Source organism: Schistocerca gregaria, chromosome 6 (assembly GCF_023897955.1).
Source record: "Schistocerca gregaria isolate iqSchGreg1 chromosome 6, iqSchGreg1.2, whole genome shotgun sequence".
Classification (NCBI taxonomy): domain Eukaryota; kingdom Metazoa; phylum Arthropoda; class Insecta; order Orthoptera; family Acrididae; genus Schistocerca; species Schistocerca gregaria.
In genome coordinates this window covers 452,349,212-452,373,224 of record NC_064925.1, presented here as the reverse complement: position 1 = coordinate 452,373,224, position 24,013 = coordinate 452,349,212, and the positions used below count along the sequence as shown (strand labels likewise).

Below are 24,013 nucleotides of genomic sequence, written 5' to 3'. Positions count from 1 at the left end.
TGCCGCGTCGTGTTGCGTAACTTCTGCGTGCTCGTGGGGGCCGTAAATGACATTAGGCAGGTGTACCAGTTTATTTGGCTCTTCAGTGTATGTTTTGCTATAAATTAACTCGTCACTTTCTGAACACTTATAATGTTTCTTCAAGCAATTTAATCCACTGCCGCGGAGCTCAATCACCATGAACACGGAGAAATTAAGATCTCTGTATTGTCTTTTAAGCCTCAGGAATCTGTTCTAAAATGTAGTTAGGGCCGGAGGTATGTAAATGTTTTTAAAATGAATGAAATTTTTCCGCCTGGGAAACAGATTCAAATTTGTGATTACTGAAATTTTCCGGGTATAACGAGTATTTCGTGAGGTTCCGGCCTTGCAGCCGGATGCGTCGTGACCGTGCCACGATGTTTCGATTGACAGCCTTGCAGCCATCTCCTGGTGAGTTTACACTGTGTAAATTGTGGCGATACGAGGTAATACCGATCACGCGGTTTGCCCTCAGTTGCCGAAGAGGAGCACTCCTCAGAACAAGAACAGATAAATATTCTGCATAAAGCTACAATCGTGCGTTTTATTTTCGCGTTTCGTTCTTGGTTTTCGACACTGAGAAATTTATAAGGAAAGTTACGTGCTGGTTTTTTTTCCCTTCCGTAGTATGCAGGCATTGTTGGCGGCCCTTTCTGCGCGGCGCCGCACGGTGTGGCTGTCAACTTCGTCCTCTCTGGCTTAATTCGATCGAACACTTGATGGATTACGTCCAACTTCGGCATGAGCGCGTTTAGCCTAACTTTCATCTTTCCATTGCCGACTGAGAGATTTTATGAAAAGCCAGAGGCTCACTGCCTAAAATAAGCGTGGACCGTCTTCCCAGAGGCGCAGATTCGTGGAACACGCCAGCCATCCACCCTCTCCACGTGCTTAATGGATTAACTTAATAGAAGCCTCGCCGCAAGAGGTGCTGCGCTAAATTCCCTAGTACTATTTTCCCCCTCCCTAGAAAATTAATGTTCCCCTGCTTACGGCGTCCACCTCTACAGTTTGTAGTTTGACTCTATCCAAACAGAGGCAGCGTATGGCCATGCCTCACGGATGTGTGATAGAACCGCTACTATTGACGAACTATAAAAGATGTTAGTGAAAGAATATTTCGTATTTTGATAGGCGGTGTTATGGATCAAAACAAGACAAAAATGTCCAGTAAACATGGACTCCAAATGCATACCGTAAGAGCTATGAGCACTTGCTTTCTTTACTCTGAAACACATCTCTTCTGCTGTGAGCTCTTTGCTGTTACAAACGACCTACAGAATGCTGTAAACAAATGACAACACATTGTTCTGCTGTTGTCTTTGGATACAGAATGCAGTAAACATTTATTAGTGTTATTACTGTAAATCATATTCACTGTTCTGGGTAGGTGCAGTGCGTGCACTAATTCTAATGGAACCAGCTAGTTTTATGATAATTATGTGAAATACTTTTACATTGTACTTTTGCCTTTGCACTTGCCACCAAAATGGAGACCTATTATTCCCCACAGGAAATGGCAGAGATGATATGCTGTTCTTATGCTTGGATGATGCAAGCCTCCTAAATGACGTGCAAACACTACAGGAATGCTTCTCCGATACCTGTCAGCGTATTGATGGCCGACCATGAGTTTTGTTTAGCGAGCACGCAATTCCCTAAGACGTTGTACAGAAGAGTGCCTTCCTGTGATTGGACACCTTATTGAGTACTTCCTTTAGCATGGTTCAAAAGTGCAGCTAACAGAATAATGTGTCCTCATTTCTTCATTGAATTCTGAATGTCGTTCATAATAGCACAGAGCTTCCAGTAGAAGAGCTGTGTTTCATAGTAACAAAGATCAACAAGTACTCATAGTTCTTAAAGAGCCCCCATCATGGGTGACGGATCACAGTGAAGCATCGCATGCGATATTGTCTGTAACTGGTCGCTCGCCACAACCATGCCACATATGAACGATTTGCCATGCATTTTCAACCAGTGTTACAAATCCCACTTTGTCGAGAAGTTTTGCCATGGAAAGTGGACTGTTGTGTGTAGCAGCAGCAGCTGCAGATAATTTCCAAATCCTCAGGAATTCCTTCAAAAAATAAGTTTTAAAATGCTGTTTTTGTGAACAGTAGGTTACTTTGCAAAATATATTACATTTTTCATTGTTGCCAAGTGGGTTGAATTTATCTTCCCAGTCTGCTAATATAATTCGTTAGTCGTCATTTCATTATTTTATTCATCACTTGTATGCTGGGTAGTTATAATTAAACTTTCCCTATTTAACATCTTATAGGCTGGTCCCGGCAGAGGTTCGAGTCCTCCCTCGGGCATGGGTGTGTGTGTTTGTCCTTCGGATAATTTATGTTAAGTAGTGTCTAAGCTTAGGGACTGATGACCTTAGCAGTTAAGTCCCATAAGATTTCACACATTTTAACGTCTTATAACACGGAAACTAATTACTGTACGAGTACCAATATTGGTAGCATCAATGCCCAAAGTGTGGGGTGCATGATTTCCGTGAATCACAGCGCCGCCGTCCAGTACAAACTATGGCCACCAGGATCCGTCATCAGTCATCGTGATTCATAGTCTCACCCATCTGACCAGTCGCAGTGCACTTGTTGACATATCAACATGAGCTTGGACAAAATGAACAGGGCGTTATTGGTGATGTTCTTATTGTCAAACAAAAGTAATGCTGCAGCTGCACTCCGACAGTACCGCCGGCCAAAAGGATTACGGAAGGGGCCTCATTCTCCACGTGCTGTGCGAAGCGACAAGAACCGACTGGAGAACTGGGCGTTGTTCTGGGAAGAGGCTGACGGCCGGTTGCACCACAGGTGCTTGATGAAATCGCTGTTGGTATGTCATCCACGGCACCCTTACATCACAGTGGTATGTCGGTGATATTCTACGCCCCATTTTGTTGTCCTTCATGGCAATCCATCCTAAGCTTACATTTTGGCAAGATAATGCTCACCCACATATGGCGAGAGTTTCTACCGCTTGTCTTCATGCTTGCCAAACCTTACCGTATCAAGTAAGTTTATCGGACCCCCCCCCCCCCTGAACTAATATTTGGGGCTTTATGCGCTGGGTTCCCCAACCATCTCAAGATTTTAATGATCTGACTCACCAATTTGACACAAGTTCGCATGATGTCCCTCAGGACGACATCCAACAGCTCTATCAATCAGCGCCGAATAAGTGCTTTCATAAGGGTCCGAGGCTGAACAACGCATTATAGACTTGCTCACTGTATGATGCTCTTTCTCTTGAATAAATCATCCATTGAAATTGTAGTCATTTGTCTGTCTGTGCATGTATGTCACATATGCCGATTTCCATCCGATTCAGATAACTCCTTCATGGTGCATTCCTCTTTTCTGAGAGCAGAAGTTGAATATGAAAAATCTTAGTCAGATACCATGGAATGGAAAGAAAGAAAAGCAGATTGCATTTTAAATGTAATTAACACTATGAGCATTAAAAAATTAATTATGAATTTCTTGTCATTCAGAAACTACTGAAGTTGGATTGCAGTTATCTAAAGAAAACATTTTATGTTTCACAGGACGGTACGTGGGCAGCCGGCCAATTAAGCTGCGTAAGAGCACATGGCGAGCACGGAATATCGAGACCGTGCGGAAGAAGGAGCGTGAGAAGGCCACTCTCATCGGATTGCTGACTGGCAGGTGACACGTGAAAGGTCAGACTTCATTCTCTATTCGTCCCGATCCTCAATAGGCAACCCTGAGTATAATGATGAAGAGTACAATGTGTGTCTATAAAGTAACAATACACCTAACCAAAAAGCATTCACGTCATTTTTGTGTAGGTCAGAGACCATAAAAATGCACAAACACACACAATTTTTCTGTCTTGGTCACAATTTGTTATTTCTTATTTTGAATACACGTTTTGACTAACTTCCGTCATCGCATCTGTCATGAGCCAAAAATTAAAAATATGGATACACTTAGGCCGCGTCCTAAGCAACCGATAGCGCGCGACAGCTTCAGGCGACAAAACACAACAGCAGGTATGGTTACGGAAGTGTCCTCCGTGAGCAGCATCTGTGTCGCTGCCTGTCTTCCGTTGCAACTGGCGACGTTTGAATTACAGATGGGTCGAACTCGTTCATTCCCGTGAACTACTTCATTCATTTCACTCTTTGCCGTGAAGCGTTCAAATAAAGTAGTTCATTCATGAAGTACGGAAGCCTGGCGAAGTTGTCCAGTTCGCCGCTCAGCCGCGGCTACGCTCGCTTCGCCTCGCTCGTACAATAAAGCTTCGTAATACTTCATAATTTTACCAACAGATGGCCGAACTATGCAGTAACGTGCACGCAACGTTTTACAGCGTCTGATTTAAATATAGCATGGTCGAAGGGGACAAAGGAAAGATAAACAGAGAAGCCTGTCACATATAAAGAAGGTATTACATTTAATCTTGCTCGACATTTTCTCATAAAGCGCCCAAAAAAGTCTGTCTGCCAAATGAAACATTATTTGTTGTGTTCATGGACTGAAAACTACGGCTTCCAACGAAATACAGTCCAATTTTATGTTCCTTTTAAAATTTAATCCAAAATAGAATGATTATGTTTACCACTGTCACAAAGTCTATATACCTACGTTAAGAAATTATTCAGAAGTTTTCCTGTATATTTTATTTTTGTTGAGACAAATAACCCTCCTTCAAAACGTAAACTGTCACCCGTAGTCATTGGTACGATTTCAGGTTAGTCATTGGTACGATTTCAGGTAAAATCCCTCTTTCAATGTTATTAACAAACCTTTAATTTTCATGTTGAGTGTGCGTGCTCACACAGGCAGCCTCTTCGTTTGTATCTGTAATATTCATTTGTCTGCAAGCGCTGCCAACGGTAGGCTACCCGTAGACGCGGAGTGTAACTGCACAATTAGTCATGGGTAATGTTGTCAGCACTGCAGGAAGCAGCTGACGCTGCTTTCCCCTCGCCCCTCAACGTGAAGCGTTCATTTGAATGACTCATTCACGAGCTCCCCATCACTAGTTTGAATTCAAACTGGTTTGAATCTTGTCGCTGAAGCACGCGCGACAGAGCGCGACAGCCACGTGTCTTCTCGGAAAAGCAGTGGAGTGGCCGCGATGGCAGCTATGAAATATTTATCATCCGATTTTACGAAAATTATTCGGTGAAAAAATTTGATTCTTCCGCATCTTATAGCTTGATATCTTTAAACGATAAAGGTCTGAACTTTTTTCATTATTCGTCGTAGTTACCGTGCTGCACGAAATTCGGTACATAGCTGCACGAAATTTTTAAGAATTTGCAGAGGTAAAATCACATTGCTTACGCTCTCCGTATAGTTCATTGTAGGCCATACATTATTGCGTATGAAATGTAATTACTATATCTAAATTGCATTTAAAGTTGAGACCAGAACGATATCTCTTTTCATTGTTGAGATATTGGTTATACCTGCGGACGGATCGCTCGCTGCGCGGCCGAACCTTTCCTGCGCTTCGGGAATCAAGTGGTCGTAAAAATCGTCGGATCTCATAAACGGTTCAAGCTATCGAAACGGCGATTTTTGGAAATTGCAGCACGCAAAAAGGACTATTTTATCGTATGATGAACACTCGAAACGTTTTTGTAAACGCGTGAGCAGAGCGGAAACAAGACTCCCTATAAATTACACCATGAGGTTTTGTCCGAATTTTCATAGCCAAACAAAGAGAGAGAAACAGGTAAACGGGGTATCAAAGTGACCAGCGTGAGGTTAGTTTTGCATGAAAATATTTAAGTGCTTGATAGTAATCAGGGTAACAACGAAGACTTAATAAGTTGAGGAAAAATTGAAATATTTCACGAAAAGCTGCGCCAAGCTATGTAAATGAAGTTTCAAAAATTTCATTTGTTCAAGGCCTAGCTATTTTGCACATAAAAAGATACATTGGTGCGATATTTACATGTCGAAAAGGTTTCCTTCGAATCAAGTACGTTAGGAAGGCAAATGAGGAGTCAGTGAGATCATGTTTTCTGAGTAAAACTTGAAAATAAAAAAATGAAAGAAATCGGTCAAAAATTTTATGAAATGATTTATGTAAGTGAAACAAATAGATCAGAGAAACATTCTACATGCCTTTGAATGATGCTCGAAATCATGAACAGAAAAGGAGGTGCACCGAACGTTTCCCAATTTTTTATTTCATACATTTATATAAATCATTACTCAAAATTTTTGTATCATTTACTTTTACAGGCTATTTAGATTACTTGAAATGCTTGGCCTTAACACTGACTGCTGATGAATTATGTTCACAACATCAGATATATGTAAAATTTCATGTTTCATTGTAATTTATTAGGGATTTAATGTGCGTATTGTACTGGGATAGGTGCATATACACTTAAAGATCAAGTTCTTTGGCAAGACCTGAAATATATGCTTAGTGATGCAGTGTAAGCAGTATGCATAAAACTTAGTATACAGATTTGTAACTGAGTCAGTTAATATATAAGAGGAACCCAGAATCGAACCCAGGACCTTTACGAAGCACATAATCACGAATTGTAACTCTACCACCACACAACAGTTACATATTGTTTCTGGAGATAAAGCTGTGTGTTTATGTGTGTTTTTAGGGTAGTTAGTCATCTAGTCAGTCATTCTTCTGCATTTATTGGTGCTTAAAAGTTCATGATCATGTAAAAAAAAAAAAAAAAAAAAAAAAAAAAAAAATTGTATTTAATTTACTAATGAGATAGTCGAATGCTCTTCTGCTCATTCACGTATATTCGAGGAATTTGTCTGATGATCTTCATAGTTGATGATATTTATGAAATTCTCCATGGAGATTCCTCCGTTTGTAAATTTCATGCACAGCATTCCTTTTCACCTTATTTTCTTAAGTAAACCTAATTTTGTAGTCTTACTCTCCAACTACAGTATTATACAGTTTAGGGGCTACATTTTATAGACACAGCTGATTGTCTCTAAGCAGCCATCTTGTAGCGCGACATGGTCACTTGCACGCAGGACACCTGAGATTTTCGCCTGATTCTGTAGCTTGTCGCTGGAGTGTCGCATATCCAGAAGTCGCTCGGTGTCAGTCACTTCTGTTGCTCACGTAGGACACGGTCTAACACATATAATTTGTCATATCCAAATTTTGAGCCGATTCTGGATAACTTATTCTCTCTGTGTCATTGGAACATTCAGAGACATGGAGGGATAGAGGTGATGTTGGAAGAAATCAGATGTCACAAAAATATTTTTCATAAGAAGAGATAACGCACTCTTGGATCCACATTTTTCAGTAAACCATAAAAATGACAAGTGCTGACAAAAAACAGGACAGAAATATATTAATGTACATGTGTAATACACACCAAATACTTTCTAACATCAATACAGTGTAAATTGTCAAAGAGTACATACTCTTACAGTCCCAGTAAGGAGGTAAATTATTCAACAGCTACTATATGGCACTCGAGGCATACTGACAGCACATTTTATTGATCATGAATAAAATGTAATTAAAAATCTAGTATGTTAAGGAATGATTAGAATGACGCCCAACAACAGCAGAAAACAGTCAGCGATAGGATATAATAAAAATCATAGGAAAATGACTCCATGGCAGCCAGTGTACACACCATGTGAGCCAATGGAAATGAGGTGGAGGTGAGGGAGGGCTGGTGTCAAGGCACTCAGACGTCGTAACAGGTCATAAAAGATGTAACAAAACTAATATTTACTAATACGTGTCTGTTCATTTATCATTCGTTGTGACTGCCGTTTACTGTTAGAATATATCTCAAGCTATTATTTTATTCAGGGCTGTAATTTCCGCAACTGTAGTATATACTTTTCACCATAAAATTCAGTCATTAGTTGCAATTATATTTTATTACTCCTTACCAATTTTTACAAATAAATCTGTCATCTTCAGAAGTTTAGAATTGGTTTAGCAGATGCCAGTATCTTCTTCATAAAAACATAATGCCATGGTATGTCCAGAACTGTAAATATTGTATGCAATTATTGTAAACACAGATTGATAATTTATAAAAACTATATCACATCTATGAATGAGGGTGATTCAAAAAGTAACAGCAAACTATTTTTTGTGAAGCATATTCTTCCCTTGCAGATACAAACAAGATTTCATTTTTCAACATAACTCCCCTCTTTTTTGATACACTTCTCGTACTAATGAACGAACTTTTCTATTCCGCTTGAATGAAAGATTTCCGGCTGTGCCCACAACCAAGAGTGCACCGCTGCTTTAATTTCATCATCACTTTCAAATAATCGTCCTCTGAGAGCATTCTTCAGGGGTCCAAACACATGGTAATCCAAAGCAGCAAGTTCAGGACTGTACGGAGGATGTGGTATGACCTGAATTCTCAGTCTCCGAATCACAGCAAGAGTTGTAGCTGTGGTGTGGAGGCGTACATTGTCATGGCGGATAAGAATGCCTCTAGACAGAAGTCCTGTGCGACAGCTCTATATTTCTGGCTTTAGCTCAGTCCCCAACATGGCACTGTACTGGGTCTGTTCACTGTTTCACCCTTTGCTGATAGTGCTTCAAAATCAGCCCATTCATAACCCAGAAAAGGATGTAAAGGAACTTTCTGGCAGACGGCTGAGATCTGAAGTCCTTCTTGGCTGGAGAAGATGGGTGTTGCCATTCTGAATTCTGTCTTTTGCTTTCAGGTTCATAATTATGCACCCAGGTTTTGTCTCCTGTGACAGTACGTGTCAGAAAACCTTGTCCTTCAGTTTGCATCAGAGATGATGTAGCATCCTGAACACCTGTCACTTTGTGAGCATCGTGGGCTCCCATCGTGCACACGATAAGTGGTACTTGAGAACCTCATTAATAGTGGTCTGAGCAGATCGACAGTGATACTGTTTTCTGACTAAAGCTTCTACAGAAATGCACCGGTTCTCAGGAATCATAGCATCAGAGTTTCCCGCATTCTTGTCAGGAACGGTCAAAAGTGATGACCAGAATGTTGCTGTTCTGTGACTGGCATACATCCACTTTTAAAGACATCCACTGACGTGTACTCTCTTCTCTCACTAATGCATCTATTTCCATACCTTTCCAACATCCTTCTATGGATTTGTTGAGATTTTACGCCCTCTGACCACAAAACTAATATTTCTACTCACTTTTCTTCTATGGTGCACACAGACATTTTGTTTCAACTGTCTTTCTTATTCAGCCTGTAGTGCAATATTTCATGTATGCCAGAGATTTTTCAAAGCATGCATTTCACTTCCTGTGAGTTTCAAATGCATGATTTTTTACTTCTATTTAATACTGATAGTTTGCTACTACTTTTTGAAGTGCCCACATATACATATATGTATTTATTTCTATGGAGTACATGGCATTTGTGTGCTTTGTATAGGATTTTAAGAATTTCTGTAATAAGGTCTAGATTACGCTTGTTGGAATTTAAATGGTTCCCTAAAGCACTTTTGTTGGGCTTGTACATATGATCCCTATACACTGTTGCAAAATTCCTGCAAGTTTGGCCTATATAAAATTTATTGCAATCCCTGCATTTGAGCTTATACATTTTGTATGGAATGATGCACCCCTTTATCTAAATTTCTATTGGTAAAAAATCCAACTTTGAGATGAGAGACAAACTTAGTTTTGGTCTTTTTTTGCTTTTCAGAGTTTTTCCTTTTATCTTTCATCTTTCTGTACACCCCCTACACACTACATCTTTTAACACTATCAGGAGTTAATTCAAAGAGTGTATTGATCATTGATCTAAAATGCCCATTTGTAGGAATTTGGGTGAAATGAGTCTGCACTAATAATGATGTCTAAAGTGGTTGGTTTTTGGAAAGTGTTCATAGGGTCCTATGATTTTTCATCAATTAAATATCGAAGGGGCTAATGTGAGTACAACCTGATATTTTCAGAGAATGATTTTTCATCATAGATAGGTCAAGTGTCGTCATAATTTTGTACAGGGGACGCATTGGGACATTAATGACACTGCCTAGAAATTTAAGTTGATGTAACCAAAAATTAAATTTGCAGTAGAGATTTAAAAAGAAGAAAGCTTTTTAGATCTTTTGTTAGAGGAAGATAATGGGACACACTCTGTTGACACTTTCTGAAAACCAACCACTTCAGATGTGATTACTGATGCAGCCTGGGTCATACAGATTCCCACAAATCGGCTTATTTTAGGTCAGTGATGAAAGACTTTCCTCAAATAACCTCTTAATAATGTTGCTGTTGAAAGTGAATTAGATGTAATTACACAGGAAGTGATGGCTAATGGTTTTAGTGTATTGGGGCTGTACAGAAAGATTAAAGTTAGGAAGAGGAGACATGATAAAGAAACAGCAACCAAAACTAAGTTTATCTATATGATGTACTGGGTGTCCTAAAAAGAATGACCCAATTTTAACTTGTAATAATATTGAGACAAATGTCACTAGGTAACTGAAACAGTGCTAAATGTAATCAGCATGGTCTAGAGTTTCAGAAAAAATCCACTAGATATCACTGCAAGCACTGACCTGGAGCAAGCAGCCAGTCTTGCACAATATGGCTTCCGTGCAACAGAAGGTGCATTGTGTTATTGAAATTAGTTGTGCTCAATCAGTGATTGCAGTTCAGTGGGCATTTCATATTCGATTTCGTGCAAAACCACCATCACCAAAGAACATTCGACTGTGGTATAAACAGTTTGAAGAAACAGGGTGCCTCTGTAAAGGCAAAAGTCCTGTCCAGCCACGTGTTTCTGAACAAACAGTGGAACAAATCCAATGAGTATGTGAGCGGAGCCCCCACAAGTCTACACGTTGTGCTATCCGAGAACTTGCATTACCACGCGTGACAGTGTGGTGTGTGTCAGGGTGTTGTTTAGCCCTCAAACCATACCGATTACAACTGTTACAAGCCTTTCAAAATACTGACAAAGTGAAGTGAGTGGACTTTAGCAGTGCTATTCTGGAGGACATGGAAGATGACACTTCTCTGTCACAGTTGATATTGAGCCATGAGGCAACTTTCCATATTAGTGGTAAGGTTCACTGTCATAATGTGAGTACATGGGGCTCAAAAATCCTCATGAAACAATTGAACACCAAATCGATTCACCAAAAGTGAATTTTTTTTGTGGTTTCACAAAGCAAGGTTTATGGACCATACTTTTTTGAGGAAGAAACCGTAACAGGACAATCATACCTTGCTGTGCTATGGAACTGGTTATTCCCACAACTTGACTCTGACAGTTTCATCTATCAGCAAGATGGAGCACCACTGCACTGGCACAACAGTGTGCGCAGTTTCCTCAATGCCAACGTACCTCAATGTTGGATAGGGCATGCAGGACAGCGAGACCAGGCTTTATACTCTCAGCCTCCTAGGTCCCCTGACTTAACACCATGTGATTTCTTCCTGTGGAGATATGGTAAACAATGTGTTGCATTCCTCCCTTACCTCCTGACATTGATGAACTAAAAACTAGAATATCAGCTGCTGTAGCTTCAGTGACAGCAGACGCCTTACGCTCAGTTCTGGATGAATTCGGCTATCAGCTAGATGTCGCCCGTGCAGCCAATGGAGGACATATTGAACATTTATGATGGATTTTTATAAACTTCTGTCTTTTCTGAGTAATTTAGTATGCAATTTGTTGGTGGTAAGCCCTTCTTCCTTAATAAATAATTCTATTTAGAATTGGGTCATTCCTTTTGGGACACCCTGTATAATGGCCACTTTGTAAGCACGTCATGAAATCATTAAAAAATCGTCTAAAAAGTTGGGTTTCATACTAATATAAATTTAGATATCATGTCATTCTGTAGAAAATAATGAAAACAAATTTTGAGGTATGGAATGTATAAGCTCAAATGTAGGGACTGAGAAAAATTTAATAGAGGACAAACGGATGGAATTTTGCAACAAGGTATAGGGAGCATATGTACGATCTGACAAGATTGATTTGGGGAACCATTCCAAGAACTGTGATCCAGACCCTATACAGAAAGCCTTCAAATCACACACAAAGCACCCACAGGCCATGTACTCAATTACTTTGGAAGAACTCGAGATATATTCTCATAGAAAAAGGCAGTCACAATGAGTGCTAAAAGAGTAGACATATTTTAGTAAAAATTGGTTTTGTGACATGTTTTATGATCTGTTATGACATTTCAGTTACTTGTCAAGCCAGCCGCATTACCTCCATGCAATTTGTACTGGCTCTATTGGGATTGTGGACTGATTACCTTGGAGGAACTCTCCTATGATTGAGTCATTGCTTTGTATTATATTCTGCTGTTGACTATTGCATTTGGTGCTGCAATATTTTGCTCATATGTTCTACAAATATTATGTTACATAAATTTCGTTAAAATCTCACGATGCACATGTATTAATCCATATTGGTTTGTCATGTTAATCATTAGTTAATGTATTAGATTTTTAATTTTATGCATGTTTGATAGAGTGCGTTGGCAATGTGCCTTGAGCACCACCTGGTGGCTGTTGAATAATTTGACTCCTTACTGGTGATTGTGTTGCTGCCGGTATGCACCTGCCCCTGTAAGAGAATATACTGTTTGATGATTTACATTGTATTGATGATTTGAAGTATTCGGTATGTATTACTCATGTTTATTACTGTATCTGTGGCCTATTTTTTTGCCATTATTTCTCGTTTTTACGATTTATTGAAATAATGTTTTTGTAATGTGGGTAAATAATTGTATATACCATGTTTTATTTTTCCCCTCATGACATATGTGATGATGGCAATTAGCTGAAATGAGTAATCAAAACAAGGAATAGTAAAGTGTGACCAAGACAGAAAATTTTTCTTTGTGTACATGATACTTGTGTTTGTACATAATACTAATGTTAAGAAGACATTCTGGAGACAATTCACATTAAATACTAACTTGCATGTGAATTTCCACAAGTAACAATACGCTACTCAAAGACTTTGTACAAACAACTGGTTGGGGTAGTGAATGTCATCTGCTAATCCACCACTGTACCCTTCAACACAGTTAATATATTACAGGTGTCTTTTAAACACGTTATGTGTATAGTAAGCCAAAAATGCTGCTATATTCAAAGTTTTTTGTTAAGATGTTATTGTCTGATGCTATAAGACTCTTTTGGCTCCATAGTCATTGTCAAGCCATCTGTAAACATAATAATTGGTACTGCATCTATCAATGTCTGTCTGTAACTAATAACTATTTTACTTATATCTGATGTAGTATTTACTTCTATAACACATCATTAACAAATTCCACTACTGAAATGTTGCATATCTAGAGAACAACAATTATGTCTTCACTACACCTACAAGAAGTAGCTATACAGCATATTAGACTGTGGCAGCGTTAACAAAGTGTTGTGGAAGTAAGTACTACAGCACATTTATATGAAATTGTTAATAGTTAGCAACAGACATTGATAGATGCACTAACAACTCCATATGTTTGCAGGTAGCTTGACATTGGCCATGTAGCCGAAATAATAACATCAGAAAATAACATCTTAATAAAACGTCTTTGTATATAGCATTGTTTTGGCTTATGATACGTATAGTACAATAAGTGCAAATGTAAGCAAAGTTAATGTGCTGTTTATTGCTTCATCTTACAGTGTGAGTTCTTCAGTGTAGATTGATTGATTCACACTGAATGAAGGAATATGACAATTTTTTTTGCATATCTTTCTCAAAAACTCATCCACTTCATTTATATGTTTGAGAAGGTGTAATATATTTGCCTGCCCCTTTAATCTAAAACTCATCAAGATTAATTTGCTGACTGAATTTCTTCTTGTCAGCTGTATTAGGTAGAGACCTACTACCTAACAGTGACTTATGAAAAGTTGTGCCAGACTGGGACTCAAACCCAGATTTCTCACTTTTTGTGAGTGGTTGCCCTAAACAGTTCAGCTGCCCAAGCACACTCCCCTGACTGACTCAAACCTCCATCCTTATATCGGTGTCCATTAAATGTATCACCTTATACAACATTACTTGGACTTCTGCAGTAGGATGAATGAGAGAATTTGAAATTGAAACCAATGTTGTTATCAGCATGTACCTGCTTAGACTTGTAATACTTGTATGTCTGAAAGAATACACACAGTTAACTAGCCATAGCTGTACAAAATACAGTACACTATTCTAAGCCACATCTGAGCACTCACAGATGTGGGCTACTGATGCTGCTGCTACTACCCATCCAGTAGAGTAGACACCATCCCAAATACATATTTGAAAAATCTCAAATATTTGTGTTTTTCAATTATTTCTGTAGCCTAGTTCCATAGATGGCCAACTCAACTTTTTTACAATTTGAGATAATAACAGATTTCAAGAGTGAATAGTGTAGGGAATCCAATACTGGTAGTCTATAATGATAAAAGTGGGCAGAAGCATTTTAAGACCGTTTTTAAACATTTGTCTTGGTTACAAAATCAGCCAAGCATAAAAAAGCATAAAATATGTTGCTGACAAAAACAGTCACCTCCACTAGGCACCAATCACAAGGCTTAGTTCTACCATGTGACCTCACAAGTTCATGACATTTTTAGAGACATATTGATGACCAGTGTATTCTGCATCTATCTGCAACAAACTGAAAACAGAATTATTGCTACACAAAACTCTGGCATCAGGATTTTTCGTGTCATAAAGAAAGGTAGCTGTAATGTCATATGATACACAAAAAAAATACCATTTCCAGAGCTTCCAGATCAAAGCACATAATATTCAAGGCTGCTGTATTACTAAGCAGTATTAGTAAACATGAAACCACCAAACTTTTAGGAAAGGATTGGGCCAATCCAAGATTTCACAAGTCAAAAAGTCAGTTTTGACCATGAAACCAAAGTCAGTACATGTCAGTGGTGAACAAAGCTATAACTTTCAAACTGAGCAGTCTTTGTGTGTCATGAAAGCAGAGGAAAAACCATGACACTGACCCTAAAGAACTTAATATTGGAGTAAAAGTAAGTGTGTCTAGGATACAAGACATGCAAGCATTACTAGCAAAACACTATGGTGAGAAGTAGAATGAGATTGGAAATGTTAAGTGGTGTGAAGAAGTAATGAACAACAATAGTTTATTGCCTGACAATCCACTACCTAAATGTATGTGTTTGAATGAATCGCCTATTGAAGGACATGATTTTGAAGTAAATCAACTCATTTTACTGGACAGTTGTTATTTTCCAGACTTTACAATATGTGACCAATTTTGTATCATTAAAATTATATTTTCCATACAGTTTGTCTTTTAGTTATTTAATCTGAAGCCTGGTACATCATTCACACATGATAATTACTGACAAAGCCCGCACCACCAGACATAGAGTGAAAAATGTGGCCTTATCTGATTGTTGGTTACAAACCCAGCAATCCCCATATTTGACGTAAGCTATACTAGGTTTAGATCTACTATCCAATAGTTACATGAAAATTTGTGGTGGACCAGGACTCAAACCCGCGTTTCCCGCTTATTGTGAGTGCTCGCCTTAACCACTTTGGCTATCTGTGCACACTCCATGGATCGACGCAAACCTCCATATTTCACACTGTCTACGTTCTTACATCATAGTCCACTAAATTCATCACCTAATGCTCAAAATTTTACTTGAATTCCTGCGATAGGGAAAAATGAAACGAGGAATCGAGACCAATGTTGTTGTTGTTGTGTGCCTACATAGGCTTGTAATACATGCTTGCAGTGAATTAGTTTTGAATAATTTCGCACAGCTGTGCATGATCAACAGTGTCTGTTCTTTCAGGCATGCGTGAAACTAAAAATCATCCTTGCACAAATTCTTTACTGATTCGGTGCTGTTGAATCTGTCACTCCTGCAAGCCACATGAGCTGCTGCTAGAGTGAGATTGTTAGTCCCAAATCAAAGTAATGATGTTGCATTTGTCTAGGTCCATCTGCTTTATTTATGTGTGTCACTATATTGTGAATCTGAGGAAACTGCTTGAAAAACTGTCTATATACTTTGCCCAGTACAGTCAGTAGGCAAAAGTATCTGTCACTACATTGTGTTGGTTCAATGTGTCTGATGATTTGTTGGAGATTACAAGCAGTTAACTTTTCTAATTGTTAATTTTTACTGTAGTGAAATGAACATTTTGGTCTATGACAGTACAGCTGCATTTGTGCTAATGAGTTAATAGATATTATGAGGAAGCCCAACAGATATGTTTTCCCTTGTTAGGGTGGGGGAGGTACTTTCTTATTGAGACCAACTGGGTTGGCAGTATGGGTGGAGATAAATGTAGGAAATTGTCCAAAGCCAAAAGCAAAGACATTTTGTGGCCAAACAAGAGATTCCTTTTAAACTCTCAGTGTTAGACATCAAATGTATGTCACTGACCATCTTGCAAAAAAATGAGCCGTTGCTTGAAAAGTGTTCCAATTTAAACACAACTTCTGACATATAGTAATTATTGTTTAGTCATTTCTCCACAGTGATTTGTAAAAATTCTGAGTCTGTCCCTGCACAACAGTATTATCACAACTCATCAAATAGCTCCCCACAATGGAACAAAATATTGTGCCATCTTCTGATCAAAAATTGTTAATGTAAAATTCATGTACCTTTTACCAGGTGTCCCTATATTCACGAAAATCTTATCCATGACCAAGCAAATAAGTTGACTATATTTTGCCCTTCCAACCTTCTTGCAGCTCTGGAAGCTGTTTATTGTTGCAAACTTATGATCAAATTAAGTAAGATATCAGTTAATGTTAATGATTACTTTTACTGAGGAATCACTGAGAAACTTCTGAAGAAGGAACTAAAAGTTCCAACAGCTTGGGTAATTCTTTTGTGTGCCTCAAGGCAATTCTTAGAATTTTTCCACCTCAAGGTAAGCACTGGCTAGCCATTATGTACTTGTAATTTTATATTTTTTTCCATGTGAATTTTCCTTTGGTGCAATAATGAGCATTGCCATATAGTTTCATTTTTCCTCACTCTATTTCAGTATATATATGGGGGGGGGGGGGCTAGTTGTATTTAATTATGTTGTTCTGATTATAATAATTCCATATCGTAAGATTATACACCAATCATAAAGTTTTGCATCACCTCAGTTCCAAGAGATCCGGAAACTGTACAGAAAATTGGAATAGAGATAAACATAAAAATCATTTCTGCCCTTTTTATTGCTCATGAAAACCACACATTGCATGTTGTACCACCATAAAGCAAGACCTTCAGAGTTGGTGGTCCAGATTGCTATACACGTTGGTACCTCTGCTACTCAGTAGCACCTCCTCTTACACTCATGCATGCTTGTATTCATCATGGCATACTATCCACAAGTTCATCAAGGCACTGTTGATCCAGATTGTCCCACTCCTCAATGGTGGTTTACTCGTAGCATAGATACCTCAGAGCGGTTGGTGGGTCACGTCATCCATAAACAGCCTTTTTCAATCTATCGTACCATAGATACCTCAGAGCGGTTGGTGGGTCACGTCATCCATAAACAGCCTTTTTCAATCTATCCCAGGCATGTTCAATAGGGTTCATGTGTTGAGAACATGCTGGCCACTCTAGTCAAGCGATGTCATTATCCTGCAGGAAGTCATTCATAAGATGTGCATGATGCGGGCGTGAATTATTGTCCACGAAGATGAATGCCTCGCCAACACGCTGCCGTTATGGTTGCACTATCGGTCAGAGGATGGTATTCACGTATCGGACAGCCGTTACGGTGACTTCCACAACCACCAGCAGTGTATGTCGGCCCCACATAATGCCCCCCCACCCCAACAGCAAGGAACCTCTACCTTGCTGCACAGTGTGTCTAAGGCATTCAACATGGCCGGGTGGCCTACAAACACGTCTCCTATGATTGTCTGGTTGAAGGCATATGCAACACTCATTATGTGAAGAGAACATGATGCCAATCCGAGCAGTCCATTCGGGATGTTGTTGGGCCCATCTGTACTGTGCCTGCACATGGTGTCGTGGTTGGGGAAGATGGACCTCGCCATGAACATTAGGAGTGAAGCTGCGCATCATGCAGCATATTGCACACAGTTTGAGTCGTAACATGTCATCCTGTGGCTGCACGAAAAGCATTATTCAACATGGTGGCGTTGCTGTCAGGGTTCCTTCTTCGAGCCATAATATGTAGGTAGTGGTTGTATACTGCAGTAGTAGCCCTAGGGCGGCCTGAGCGAGGCATTTCATTGACAGTTCCTATCTCTCTGTATCTCCCCCATGTCTGAACAACATCGCTTTGGTTCACTCCGAGATGCCTGGACACTTCCCTTGTTGCGAGCTCTTCCTGGCACAAAGTAACAATGAAGATGTGATTGAGCCGTGGTATGGACTGTCTAGACACGGTTGAACTACAGACAACACGAGCCGCGTACGTCCTTCCTGATGGAATGACTGGAACTGATCGGCTGTCTGACCCCCTCCGTCTAATAGATGCTGCTCATGCATGGTTGTTTACATCTTTCGGTGGGTTTAGTGACGTCTCAGAACAGTCAAAGGTACTGTGTGTGATACAATATCCGCAGTCAATGACTATCTTCAGGTGTTCTGGGAACCGGACTGATGATGCAAAACTTCTTTTGATGTGTGTATTATCACTTATATTGAAAACTACAATTCTGATTTTCAGGTGTTCCTACCTAGTGGAGAAAATGAGAAGAAAATCGAGAGAACCTGTGAAATATTTGTTACGATCACAGAAAATGTGTTTATTAACACCAATTTTGTATGTAATTTATACATGTGAATAAACAAATACTGTACATACAAAACATGCATTATCTGTTTTACATTCCCTGTGCCTGGAATTTATTTCTGATACATTGTTCAAAACACATAGTATATTTCTATTTTAGCCATAATTGGAACAGTGCACAAAAGATGAATTGTGTAGGATCTTCTTGGCTTTCTATAAAAAAGCATTAAACTTTGTTAATATTTGTGTCACTGATAGTCAGTCTCACATAGCAACCATTTATTTTGTCTAAAGCTCATATATGCACACTCTTTCAGATTCCTCAGTTGTCGTTCATAGTAAGATCAACAGAACATCGTTAGTTTTTTATGTTCTCAAGAATATAAGCTCCTATGTGGAGCATAGATTGAATAAGTAGACATGGGTTTCAATTAAGTGCCTCAGAAGACACATGTGGATAATTTTTTTGTCATTAATTTATCATCAGATGCAGCAACATAATGGATGGATTTGCATTTCAAATATAACATAAATTATAAGCAGAAGTAGTCCCTCAACCCCCCCCCCCCCCCCCCACACACACACACACACACCTTACGAATACAATTCATATTGTCTCTTTATCGCAGAAATGCAGTTAGTGCAGTAGCACTGCAGGATTTGTCTAGAAATACATACACATGTTACAAAACCTGTATCGTTTACTAACACTCAATATATTTAAATTGCAACCTATAATGCACCAAGCACCTTTTCCTTTTGTTCACAACAATGTTATGGCTACCAGACCTGGTTTTAAATATATGCATGTTCAAAGCAAAGTTAATGAAGACAGAAAGTAGCCAGGTGACACTCACTGTCCCCACTTTGTTGGGAGTTGTAAACTCTGCAGTAAAAATCTCTGCCAGTGGCAGTTGGGCGGGTCACAATCTTCCCGATTTTCACTCTCTGCAGCTGTCCCCTGCTCTTCCACGACCACTCTCTTGTAGTGGACTCATTGCCAAGTAAAAATTTCTTGTTGTGACACTACCATTGTGCCAAATAAGACCACAATTCATTGGCCTACTGAAAGATAACTTTCAACTACATGGAAGGAGCCATGTCCATATGTGCATAATGAGATAAAAATAATAAAAACTAATTTTAGTACTGAAATACTGTGGAAAAAAATTAGCATTTACAGTTCCAACAATAAACCACAACGATGACAGAATGAAGCTAGTGAAATGTATGTAAGGTAGTTAAGTTATGGTTTGTAATTACTGTGTTCCCAGTTCTAGGTAGTTGGAAGGTCAATGTTGCTCTTGATATGGTTTCCCATGTAATGTTTTGAGAGAAAGTTTATAGAATGGACAGAGTCAGTTATTTACTATGTTTTGAGAAGATGAAAATTCACTGGTTGAGATAGCTTTTCTGAACTATATATTCCCAGCAAACATGTAAAAGAACCATTTCTGCAGTGTCAGTTAATAAAGTGTTCTTCAGCTAATCTCTGAATCTACAGGGACCATCTCCATTATGTGGTGCAGTGAATGGTAGGCATCTTTACTTTTGAGGTCAGTACTCCTGCAACCTGGACAGTAAGAGCTGATTAAGCCCTTAATTCTGAATGGACACTCCAAAATCATAGTGGAAGCATTGCCTATAGTGGAAGTTTCAGGTGGGGCCAGGTTCACATCCTCTTTCGCTGAGCCATGTTGTAGTGGCTGCACCAGCTGTCTCCTGGTCGCTCACACAGTCCAGCTACCACATCTGGCAATCTACTGCCTCCTGTCTCACATTGACACACATTTGCATATCTTCCACCACTCTTTAGCACCACCAGGAACCACTATCATTGGCTGTCCTTCAATCAACTTGTTTATGCTAATTTTAGATCCTTGTGCAGTTCAGAATATTACAAAAACATAGTAGTTACTTTTCTGCCTAAAATAAAACATCACACTTTTAGTTTGTTATAAATATAACAGTGTAAGAGCGCACTGAACTACATAAAATGTTCTTTTTTGAATTTTCCTCTCAGGTTTTCCACCAAAGAAGGGCTTCTGACTGATCTTCATTATGCTTGCCCTGCCAGGTCTTTGTTTGCTGCGTAAAAGACTTGAAGTTGTCCATCTTTATACCCTCCAACAGTATTGCGCCATATTTGGCAACATTGAGGAAAAAATATGAATATAAAGCAGAATTGCTACAAACCACAGCACTGTTTTTAGCGTGCTACGAGCAAAGAAGGCAGTCACTGCATTTGCAGGATTCAGCAACTTAACATATTAATCAAGCAACTCAGTTTGGCATTTTTTACATTTGCAAGTATTTCTCTTTATGTTGAGTTGTATATGCAGATGGTAATGGAGTGTAAGAATACTGTGTAAAACAGAATGACTAAGTCATACAGAGGCTTCATCAAATGTATTTGAATTCTTGCACTTACATCTCTTGCTTCTTAATGGTGTTTGCGGTTAGTAATAATTGTTAACTCGAGATGAAATACAGGTTACACAACCGCAATACATGGCACAAAAATAATTTGCATGTGCAACTTTCCTCCTTATCTAATGTTCAGACTGGGTTCTGTATTCTGATGTGAACATCTGTAATAAGCTGCCAGCAAAAAATTGGGGAACAGTATACACTCGAAAGAAAGTTAAAATATAACTTACTAGTCCATATAAAAAAATGGCTTCCATATAGACAGGCCACTCAGGACAGCGTGTCTGCAGTTATGAGAAATAACTTGTCCAGTGTGCTGAAGGTATTACCAAGGTCTTCACAGGCTGACATCCTCCAGATCTATTCACAGGCAGACTTCCAGTGTCATATCCTCACATGACCCAATTTCTCTAACCACCTCCAAGAACTAGTTACAAAGGTGCATCCTTAACTAAGTACAAAGATTGTTGAATAATGCCCCACATTTTTTTAAAAAGCTATTAATATACATAGACAAATTTCCTTGTCGGTGTTTCACATCTGTTGTTTTTTCTGTGCGTTGGTGAAGTTTTGAACCGTTCTGGCAGATGGCAGAGCCATAGTACAGTGTCAAAATGGCATTCATATACAATTCACGTTACAAGCAGTGGGCTGTTACTGAATTCTTGTGTGCAGAAAAAGAAATCATGATGATCATCTATAAACACTTGGGTGACAGTGTATGGCGATGCTACACTTGATACGAGTACAGTTGGGCGACGGATAAAGAAAGTTACAGCCTCAGGAGATGTAGAAACAGAGCTCCACGATCAGCCACTCTCTGGACGTCCTGTCACAGCCACTGCTCCAGACGTGCCGAATTGTGCGGATGCCATTATTCGTGCCGACCGGTTCCTCACAACTCGACAACTGGCTGTACAGTTGTCGGTCAGCATTGGAACTGCATCTGCAATGATCGAGACACTCAGATATTCAAAGAGGTGCTCACGGTGGGTTCCACGAATACTCACAGTGGACTACAAGATTCAGTCTGAATTGTTGGAGGGTTTTGAGGCCCACAGAGAGGCCTTTCTGTTACGGGGAATGAAAGCTGGGTGCACCACTTAGTGCTGGAAACATAAAGGCAGTCTATGGAATGGCATCACCCTCATTCACCACAAAAGAAGAAATTCAAGACAAGTCGTGGTGACAGTCTTCGGATAGCATCATTCTTGTGGAAGTGATGCCAAGAAGGCCGACCATATTGAAGACTCTGAATAACTCAAGAACTGTTACCAACATGTCCGATCGGACAAGAATCCAGCAGAAACCTTGGCTCCAACACGATAATGCACTCCCACATACAAGTCTGAGAATCTGGGAACTCATCTCCAAATTGGGTTGTTCATTGCCTCATCCATGCTACAGTCCAGACTCTTTGGGCCACTTAAAGATTCTCTACAGGGAACACACTTTGAAGACAACAAGAGTGTTAGTCATGCAGTGAAAACATGGCTGCGCTTACAGGACAAGAGCTTTTACCAGCAGGGAATACATGCTCTCCCACAATGCTGGCGTACGTCCGTAGAACGTGACAGACTAGGTAGAAAAACAGGACAGGGACAACACATGTTGATGTAAATTGTCACCAAATTCTGACTCTTAACAGTAAATATGTTCTAAGAAAAAAACATATGGGGCATTACTTATTGAACGACCCTCGTGTCATTCCACGCTGGAACAACTGGACCACATCCTTTACACTTCATACCTGGAAATGAGGAACAACCTATCAGTCCTTCCTAAAGTGTTATTCGGCCACCCACCCAATCTATGTAATATCCTTGTCAATCCTTAAGCCACACTCAGACCCAATATTTAGTCACTTGTGTCATATCCCCATCACAGGCCTATCCTATCTTACTGAAGGCAGAGTAACTTGCGAAAGCAGTCATATCATATACAAGGTCTGCTGCAACGTCTGCACAGCATTTTACATGGGCACAACTACCACGCAACTGTTCACTTTAATGAATGGCTAGCAGCAGAGCTGAGCTATCAGTGATAAAACATGCTCCTTAGCACACCAGGATCAATTTCAATGGCTGCTTTGGAACCTGTGCCACCTGGATCCTTTTCTGAATTACGTAGATGGAATTCATCCGTACAACACATTCTTTGATACTGTAATCCACCATGTCTCCAATCTTTGCTAACCTCTGCACCACATCCCATCTTTCACCATACCTTTCCTCCTCCCCAGTCACATTGCTATGCTGTGCATCTGCTGCCTCTCCCTCCTAACTGTCAGACGTGCTTCTTCAACCCTCTAACCCATTTTGTGACTATTCTCTCTTCACCCACCCTACACTGCACTGCACAACTCCTCATACCAGTCAAGCTGCAATGCTGGCACAATGGAGTCGTACAGGTGTTTGTGGCACGTGTTGTGTGTATGTTGCAGAGGGGAGGTTGTTATATTTGTGTGTACTCTCTAGCTCTGAAAAATGATTAGTCCAAAGTCTAGAGGAATTCACTGTCTTGTTTATCTGCCTTTCAACAACTTACCGTATTTACTCGAATCTAAGCCACACTTTTTTTTCTGGTTTTTGTAATCCAAAAAAAACGCCTGCGTTAGAATCGAGTGCAAAGTAAGTGGAAGTTCTGAAAAATGTCGGTAGGTGCCGCCACAACTAACTTCTGCCGTTGGATATATGTAGCGCTACACAGGTATGTTTTGCAGGCACAAAGATAAATACTGGCGCCAAACCCTCTGCGTCAGTAAAATTTCGACCACTGCATTTTCATACTTTATCCAACAAAGTAAACACATATTCCGTATTGTCC

General features: G+C 39.6%; 1 protein-coding gene across 1 annotated transcript in view; it reads left to right on the top strand.

Moving 5' to 3' along the window:
* The window catches only part of LOC126278360 (RNA-binding protein 42-like), a 299,697-nt gene extending 280,864 nt beyond the window's left edge, over positions 1-18,833 (top strand). The window contains exons 6-7 of the mRNA XM_049978422.1: positions 3,587-3,721; positions 18,692-18,833. Of these exons, the coding sequence (XP_049834379.1) occupies positions 3,587-3,711 (125 nt within the window). The 3' untranslated portion in view covers positions 3,712-3,721; positions 18,692-18,833. The remainder of the gene's footprint in view (positions 1-3,586; positions 3,722-18,691) is intronic.
* Positions 18,834-24,013: the final 5,180 nt, after the last annotated feature.